This window comes from Apostichopus japonicus, chromosome 3 (assembly GCF_037975245.1).
Source record: "Apostichopus japonicus isolate 1M-3 chromosome 3, ASM3797524v1, whole genome shotgun sequence".
Lineage (NCBI taxonomy): Eukaryota > Metazoa > Echinodermata > Holothuroidea > Aspidochirotida > Stichopodidae > Apostichopus > Apostichopus japonicus.
The window spans coordinates 7,573,403-7,583,263 of record NC_092563.1 but is presented as its reverse complement, the minus strand read 5'-3'; the positions used below and the strand labels follow the sequence as shown (position 1 = coordinate 7,583,263).

The 9,861-nt window shown below is 36.4% G+C and overlaps 1 protein-coding gene across 1 annotated transcript; it reads right to left on the bottom strand.

Moving 5' to 3' along the window:
• Positions 1 to 3,750: 3,750 nt before the first annotated feature.
• Positions 3,751 to 6,828, bottom strand: LOC139961841 (ovomucoid-like). Its single transcript, XM_071961416.1, has 3 exons — positions 6,650 to 6,828; positions 5,699 to 5,851; positions 3,751 to 5,151 (listed from the first exon to the last, which is right to left on the bottom strand). Exons 1-3 carry the CDS (start codon positions 6,729 to 6,731, stop codon positions 4,979 to 4,981), a joined length of 408 nt encoding a protein of 135 aa, XP_071817517.1. The 5' UTR covers positions 6,732 to 6,828; the 3' UTR covers positions 3,751 to 4,978.
• Between the last annotated feature and the right edge of the window lie 3,033 nt (positions 6,829 to 9,861).

Genomic DNA, 9,861 nt, shown 5'->3' with positions numbered 1-9,861 from the left:
CCAACCTTTTTGAAATAAATTCAAATTTTCCAAAGCTGCCTTTGAAAAACTTGGTCTTCAAACTATTATTTCAGTAGGTATAAAACATTTTAATGAAAAAATATATAATTTTTTTTAAATTGATTTTCGTGTTTTTTTAACACAATTATGTTTAATGTAAATGGCGAAAGCTTATATGTTGGTTTGCTTTCGCCATATGCACAATTGTGCGAAATGAATTTCAAGTTTGAAATTTTCATAAAAATTGAAGTTTTTAAAAAGAATGGAATTTTTGAAATTTTCCGATGTTTGATGAAGATTGTGGCAATGTGCGCGTGTCACTTTCTGAAGTTGGTTGCTTACGCGAGATGAACTAATCGCTTCCGCTATAGTATGGATCTGGACGACATTTCGTTAGTCGATGAAGAAGAATACGAGATGGATTACCAACTTAGACAAAAGTTTTGAAAAGTATGAAGAATTCATTTCACATTGTTGGCCAGATCAAACATTTGATGAGGAGAGTAGCGATGACGAAAAGGTGGATCACGGCGAGCTGGACGATAACAATAACGGAAATTTGCATTGTAAAACGTGTTGGAAATTATTAGCCTGTGAAGAACTCAAAGATTTCAATTGCAAGTTAAATTGGCTGGAAAGTATCTTGGCGAAAAAAAAAAACACCCGAAGTGGATCCAACTTACATGGTCAAATACCCTCTACAGGTGCGTATCCAGGGGGGGCGTTGGGGGCGCGCGCCCCCCGGGTAAGAAAAAGAGGAGAAAAAAAAAGAGAAGAAAAAAGGAAAAAAGAGGGGAAAAAGAGGAGGAGGAGAGGAAGGGAGGGAAAAGAAAAAGAAGAAAGAGAGAAGAAGGAGAAAAGGAGGGAGTAAAAGAAAAACGCGAAGACACCGGGAAGGGAAAGAGGAACAGTTACATCATTACAGCGCTGAAGGGTAGCCAGTGACGGATCAATGATTTCGTAAAAGTGTGCCTCACCCTACCCCTTACACCGACAACTCCATTTTTTTGACGGTTCTATTTTCCTCTCTCACTAATGATCTATATATATACTATATATGGTTTATCATAACGCGTGTGTACAATTGTGCTATGAAACCAACTGTGGCTGGTCTCGAACTCGACCGTGTCGTCGGGGAACATGACGCATTTTGGGATGGGGGCGACCGCCCCCCCCCCCCATTCAGCATTTTTTTAAATGATATCGCTAAGTAATTTCAAAATAGAAAGTGCTTAAAGGCCAAAATTTGCTTGTACGCTTCGCGCTAACAAATGGTCCTGGGTAGTGCCATTTCTAGCGATCTGGGAGGCATTTTCGGCCAAAATTTTCTTGTACGCTTCGCGCCAACCTATGGTGGCGCTACGCTTAGATAATTTGCCTACAGGCTTCGCCCCTCCCTTGGCAAATTCCTCGCTACGCGCCTGTTCGAATTTGTAACGCAAACAGCAGATATCACATCATATCAGTGAGTATGAAAATGGCGTTCCAGGATGAAAAGCCTCAAAACTGTCCGACTTGCCTGAAAAAATAACCAAAAGTTTTCGCGCGCCAAGCGCGCGTTCAACGTGTCAATGTCAATATCATATAAGCAAGCATCGGTTATTACATCGCATGCCATCATGTACCGTACGGTCTGTTCAAATTGCGCAGTATACCGCGGGATGCAATGTGAACAACGACATGTCTCATGTAGATGTATAAAAAGCATGGAGGTCCAATTATGTCAAAAGTTTCTTTTACATTAGTAATGGCGAATTATAGGGGCTGCACCCCCGCCGCGCAGTGGCGGAGCGTCCATACGGTCAGGGGGCGGATGCGCCCCCTGACGGACTCAAATGGACTGCTGGCGCCTTTTTCAGCTCTTTACCACTTTTTACTTATTCTAGATTATTGACTTTTTTATTGCGCTCTCATCTACTTATTGACATTTGTCACAGTTTGTTGGTGTAATTTGGCGATGACACCCTATTCTTCGTTTATCCGCAAATTAGCCAGGCCCTGAAAGGGTCATTTCCGGCGATCTAGGGAGTATCTTTACTCAAAATTTGTCTGTGCGCTACGTGCCAACCAGTGGTGGCGCTCCGCTTAGATAGTGTCGAAAGCGCCTCTACAGACCATTCTCGCCCCTCCTGACCAATACCCCTAGCTCCGCCACTGCCGCCGCGCCTCCTACGCCTTTGTGTGCAGTGTTTGGTTTCGGAAATATCTGTTATTTTTTCATTTCCTTCAACCAAGTTTTATAATAGCCGTTATAAGAGGTTTAATATTTGTACACCAATAAATTAACTGTGTCTGAATTTTCGAAAATTTCTGACCAACATTCTGCATCACACTTCCCTCTACTCGTGCAATTTTGACCGGTCTGTTAGGGATTGAAGGTAGTTTTTCTAGATTGGTTGTCCATAGATGAAATTTTGTACAACATTATGGGTATGTTTTGAAGTGAGTTTATTCACGAGAAATGTGAATTTTAAAATTCTGAACAAATTTGGGGCTTAAAACCTTGAAAAGTGGGGCTGACGGGTATTGTGGGCCGCGACGTAGAATCACCTGCAAAAGCAAAGACCCACAGGACATGCGATCAGGTCGAACATGACGTGTGCCGGGTTGACAATCTTCAAAAAGGTTATGGATGGAAAAAAAACTATTAGGAAATACTTGGTTCTCAGGCCAAAAGTGTACATCTGGTTGGTCATTTCAAGCCCGAGAAGTGCCGTTTCCGGTGATCTGGGGGGGGGGGGTATCAAAACCAGAAATTTTCTTGTACGCTGCGCGCCAACTGATGGTGGCGCTCCGCTTAGATAGTAATTCGCGCCCCCCGGGTTAGAAAATCCTGGATACGCGCCTGCTCTAGTATAGAAAACTCTTACCAGCAAAGATTACGAAAAAACAAAAATGGCACTTTGAGTCAAAGAGGAAAGGGTTTCCCCTTTATTTGTATGTGAACTACCATATCCTCCGTTTGCAACTGTCAAGACAGAACAATCTGTCGAACAATTAGAAGAAATTTTTTCTGTCGTTTTGTTTCCATTTTTATCTATTTTGTAGTTGTCTCCACTTTACAGCTGTAATTGTTTTGTATCTGTACATTTAATTGTTTTTTATTGCTATGTTTTACTTTTTATGTATAACGTTTAATGTATAAAGCAGGGCCTTATTGGAAACCAGCTTTTGCTGAATAAGCAACCCAGGATAAAAATGCGAATAAATAAAATAAAATAAAAAATAAAAGAAGAAGACTAAAAGAAAAAAACCCACAAAAGGATCATTTTCAACACGATCGTCGGAGACTGAACAAGGGTGAGAAAAAATGGAAAGATAAAGACCCAACATCGTCGGTTGAGTGAATAATGCAACAAGACAGCCAATGGTGAAGATCAAGAGTTGGAAAAGTTTGGCAAAGAAAAATATTTTGAACAAAAAGCGCAATTTTTGAAATTTTCCAATAATTGAAATAGTTTAACACATTGTGCATTTGGCGAAAGCTTTTGTTCGTCGTTGTTCCCATGTTTGTATACTGCTTTGATTTTTTTTCGCCAAAATGCTCAATGTGTTAAAGGAATTTCAATTTCTTGAAAATTAAAACAAATCAATTAAAAAAAATCCTATTTTTTTTTGGGGGGGGGGGAATTTAACTTTTTGTTCAAAATATCAGTTTTCAATCAAATGTTTTAAACTGGAAACGCCCTCACTTCAATAATATGATATGACATGAACATTAGCATTAATATTAACGAAAAACAAGGTACATGGGAAAATATAGGATTATATTTCTTTTGTAGTGAAACACTAATCACTGTTAGTAAGAAGACTATAAAACAAAAATATAAACACATCTCATCGATCCCGAATTCTTCGTGCTTTGCTCTAAAATGCATGAATGAATACAGAATTAGAATACTGGTACTTTTAAAAAATGTGAAAAAATATTTTATCCAAAACTTTTTGAAAAAATTAACAGTTAATTTGAAATGATATAGTTTGTTTATAATTAATTTTTGGAGCATTACTTAGTACACGACAAGCAAACAATACGGATGTGGCTAGCAATATTAAAAGTTAGTCTACAGACCAACTTAAATTGTGCACCTAATTTATGGTAAGTTGTCAATTATCTGTTCAATGAAAGTATAATTAAAATATAGAGAACGAAAATCTTCTGCGTAACGTTTTCGTGAGTCATCGTCACCCTGACGCACCCAACCCACCTAGGACCCAACCCACCGAGGCCCCAAGCCATCCTGGCTTCTACCCACACACACGCACTCGTACACACCGCAGTCACACACAAAGTGACTGTAATTAAGTGAGTGCGTTAATAAAACTAACAATAGAAAACGTTTTTACTTGAATAGCAAGAAGGATACATGGTTGCGTCGTCAAATCATGTGACTATTATCTCCATCTTATCAATCATTAATTTTGTTTAAGCAAACGGTTTATTCAACTGAAGGCACATGTGTATATATAGTTAGCATAACGTTTACCACTGAACCATATGCGATTCACTTTCTAACAAGTTCTCTGTAAGAGGTTTATCCGTTAAAATCAATCGTAAATGCCAAAAGTTAAAATATGTTTATTTTCCTTCATCTGTTGATCTCGGGCTGCCATTCGTCCTATATATGAGACAGGCGAGGCTCATATCTCGTCTCAAAGATCACCGTAATTTATATAGACGGGAGTTCTGTAATTCGCCCATGCAAGCAAATGATGAATATTAAACCGGAGCCACGATGCGATGGTGACACGGGTACTTCATATCGCGATTGTATATACCGATATTTCACATAGAAGTACCGGTATATGCATGTCTTCTAAAAACACAAAAACCTAAGAATGGTTAACTTGCGGTTGAAGTACCTCAATTGGACACCGCTATATCAAATTGTCACTGTACATCGGTCTTGTAAACTCACAATCACCTAAGAATGATCACGTGAGGAATTTTCTGTGCACCATTTCAGTAAAGGCGATTTCATATCGCAATGTTCACCATCATGTTCTGATTTGGTCTGAGGCACACAAATGTCTGCTCTTTGATATGTTTGACACAAATGCCGCCCATCATTGAACAGATAGTCCACCGGTTACGGCTACAGAGACCGCGTGCCTTTGGACGCACGTGAGCTTTAATGCTGGATGGAACCCCTGCATTGGAAAAAAAATATACTGGTTAATATAAACATACGTTACAGTATACAATGCATTCTTTCAACACATATATGCTATTCTTTCTAGCAAAATGTGTATATACGCAGAAAAATACATATTTAATTTTCTTCCTTTGTTTAAAACATGGGCCGTCAACACATGTGCTATATATATATATATATATATATATGTATATATATATATATGTATATATATATATATATATGTATATATATATATATATATATATATATATATATATATATATATATATATATATATATATGTGTGTGTAATATATAACATACAGTGGAATTACGATCCTCCTTACCGGTTTCGAACCTCTGGACATACAATCAGCGTCCATAGCCTAGTGGTTAGGGTGTCTGCATATAAAGCGGGAGGCCCGGGTTCGAACCCCGATGGAGGCTGGAAGTTTTTCACTGTTCTTGATTTTCCAACTCATTACGATTTCAATTATATATATATTTATATATATATATATTTATACGCAGAAAATTAGAAGAATGATTTTGTTTCTTACTTTTTCTAAAACATGGGCCGTCGTATTTTTTCTTCAGAACTAGACCATTACATTGTCTGTCTCGTATGAGTTGACACTCGTTCCCGTACGTCATTCCGTTACTGCCACATACTGGTTTGAAATAGTCGGCGCATTCAAGCCAACACATTTCACCTGTGTTAAGATATAAAAGAAAATGTACTAAATATTGTCGCCATTAATGTACTTTTATGGGACAATCGGCTGGAAAATTCTGCACCACCTCCTCTGAAAAAGTAGGAAATAACCTGACAAACATCTCTGTTGAGGATCTTAACAGTAGATTACTAAAGAAAAGAGCGGTGTTGCGGTCACATCTTCCCCGCCCTTCCCCTATATATGCCCTTACCCCCTCTAATTAATATCCAACTTGAAAACAATGTAAATATTTCAAATCAGTAAAGAATACCTGAGTGAGATATACTTTTTGTGGCACACATGTACAACAAACATATATATATATATATATATATATATATATATATATATATATATATATATATATATATATACATATATATATATATATATCTATACATATATATATATATATATATATATATATATATATATATATATATATATATATATATATATTCGTATACCCGAGCTTATGCACTTTACATCATCATAGACGTATATGACTATATATTAGTTATACAAACAATGCAATACGGATCAACAGTGTTAATAAATAATTACTGAAAAGCAGAAAGAAAGATCGACAGGCACACTGACAGACAGAGAAAAATAAAGACTCACTTGTTGCTTATAAAATGAACTTAACACAAAAATATCATCAAAGTGAATTACATGTGAAGGTTCACAAGCCAGACTCTTAAACTATAAAAGTAATTAATAATTACTTCAAAATGAAAGAAAAAACAAACGTTTCAAAATATATGTAAATGAATATTGAAATTATTTACGTACCTGATCCTTCGTAAATAAACCTGGATTCCGCAAGGAATACAAATAAACCCAATAACAGAATGTAATGCGTTGCATCCACCATTTTGTTTGTAAAATGTTCGAAGGTGTATAAATTCTCAATAAAACGAAAATACTTCAAGTTTCTTCAGATTGAGTAATTGTTGACTGAATAATTTTTATCCAAGACCTTCTTTATATAGACACTTCTGTCTTCTCCTAACATATCGATCAAGCCTGTTATCCAACGGAAGTTTGTATCAATTCGGTGAAAAGTGATAGACAAGTGTATATTTCCTCAGACCAATCACGACGCACTTCCCGAATAGTTCCGTCGTCCCAATAATGGTAGACTGTGGAAGTGACAAATATGAGTAATACAACGGTGATCGACGTGCAGTCGTTTGAAACTTCAAAATAACAGTAACTTACGGAAGCTTTAGTGAGCCATCAACATAAGAAAACTTTGCCCCAATAAGTTGACATTTTTCAGTAAATTGTTTAGATATAACAAGAAAATATCTTATCGAAAATCAGAAAAAAATGTTGGATTGCTCAGTTGCATTAACTGAGCAATTGAACATTTTTCTGCAAAATGATTAATTGACAAATTATCAGATCACGTCAATTCAACATTTTTCTGCAAATGTTCAATTGTTCACTTCATTCCAACTGAGTAATTGAACAATTTTCTGCAAAATGTTGAATTGACCACTTATAATATGTCGTCAATTTAAAAAAAAATTCTGCAAAATGTTCAATTGAAAACTTATCATATCTCGTCAATTAAACATTTTGCAGAAAAATGTTCAATAGCTCAGATGGATTGAAGTGAACAATTAAATATTTTGCAGAAAATTGTTTCATTGTTCAGTTGGAATGAAGTGAACAATTAAACATATGGCAGAAAAATATTGAGTTGACGAGATACGATAAGTTGTCAATTAAACATTTTGCAGAAAATTGTTCAATTGTTCTGATCAGATGGAATGAAGTGAACAATTGAACAATTTGCAGAAATATGATGAATTGACGAGATATGGTAAGTTGTCAATTAAACATTTTGCAGAAAGTTGTCAATTGCTCAGTTAAAGGCATTGAATACTCGCGCTCTGAAAAAGTTAACTTTCCGTTGCTTGCAAGTGTAGGTTTCTTCTTGTCGCTACAAAATGCAGACATTAATGAAACGTGATACCTTGTTATCTTTTTTCTAGACCTGAGATGTCCATCGCTGCTATGTACACTGTGTTGTGGGTATTGACCGTAGTTGTATGTATTGACTGTACACTAGTGTCTAATTACCGACGGTAGCAAGCTGTGTGTGTATTTTCTGGGATCGATGGGGGTGTCTTAAACTTCTGTTACACATCATTCGACACCAGGTCAGATTACCGGCATGAGACGTTTCTTTGTGCGTGAGTCTTCACACCCTTTAAATGAGCAATCCAACAGTTTTCTTATTTTTGATATTATAATATCTTGTTATCTAAACAATCTACTGAAAATGTGAATTTATGGGGCAAAGTTTTTCTTATGTTGATGGCACTTTTAAGCTTCCGTATTAACTGGTTATTCTGAGGTGATAATGTTTGTACATATAGGCCTACCTATAAGGTTATAAGAATGAATTCAATTTAATTGGTAATGTGGTATGTTTGTATCAAATATTTTTTTTCTAAGTGAAGAAACGTGCCGTAAAAGTCTCATCTTTTAACCTCAATTTAATTTCTAGTTTATTGCTCCTAATACATACAGCTTTCCGCGAAATACAAAGCGTTTGCACACAAAAAACAGATATATATTTGTCAAGCGTTTGGAATATCTAGTATAAAGTTTTGTGGTCAAATCCAACTAAAATGACATAAACAGATTTGGCATATACGTTATACAGTATATTACACTGAGATGAAACGTGTTGTATTCGTTTTGCTATAGGTCTCGCACCACAATTAATTGTTCCATTGACTTACACACCCGTCACTTTCAAGACCTGCCAAAGCATAGATAGAAGTTTCCAACTGGTATATCACACCCACCACATGATAGCTGAGATCTTGGCCTATCATGGTACTTGCAAATCATGACCGTTTAGATTTTGAGCTAGAAGAGGAGCAAGTTAAGCATACTGAACCCCCGTCCTTCCATCTGCTCGCTTGGAGTAACATCAACAAAGATTTTCTAAAATGGTTTATATCACCTTCGATCCTCCATATTTTCACACCATGCATCTGTACTATAATTATGCTCTTTCATATAAAGGCAGAACAAACGATGACAGTAACTGATAACATGCTTAAACAAGCTTTACGATACCTTAGGTATTTTTACCTCCTTTCTCTGACAATGGTTAACCTTTCGAGCGGATGAACACTACTCTAATTGTGGTGCGGTACCTATAGGAGGATAACATAATGGTGATGTTCGGGTTGAAAGCCCATGGGTGACTACTTTCAATCATCGAATCATTAAATGTCTATACATAAGGGCATACTTGTCAAATGAAACAGTATTGAATGTCCAAGTAAGGAAGAACAACTGCCCTTAAGGGGGGGGGGGGGGCATCAAAAGAAGTCTCAAAGTTTGTTTACTGGCGACCAGTTTGGTTGGGAAGTTAGCATATTTGTGAGTATATGACGCTGACAGATTAAGATGGTAGATAATTATATAGTATATTTGACAGATGAAAGAGAAATTTGTTATTAACATCCTGGTGAATTTGCGTTCAGTTCCTATCATGTCAGTATGTAACGTTTTCCATATAACGGCATATGTAGTTAACATGCTCTGCAGCAGAAGTAGACTTGAAGCAAACAAGGAAATGTAATGTCTTAGATGCACAAGGAAATTTTTCTTCTATCTCTTTTTTTTGAAAACTTGACATCTAATTTTCTTCTTAAATATTTCGATACATCGCAATATGAATATATACCAACCATTGATTAATTCAGTACTGACAAGGGATATACACTGGTCTATACGGCTGACGTCATTAGAGTAAGAAAGTTCATTTGAAACTTATAGATTAACATGTCATACATTTCTGTTTTGTATTTAAAGAGTAAAGTTGCCGGTCGTATTGCTAATCTTGGGAAGATCTTAGTGTGTCTGTTCAAAGTTGCTGGACAATACACAAAGTGTTCCGTTAATCCTTAGGTGAGTAAGTTTCCTGTTTTCCTTTACGGCCTACTGTTATATGACAGGATCCGTGACGTCAC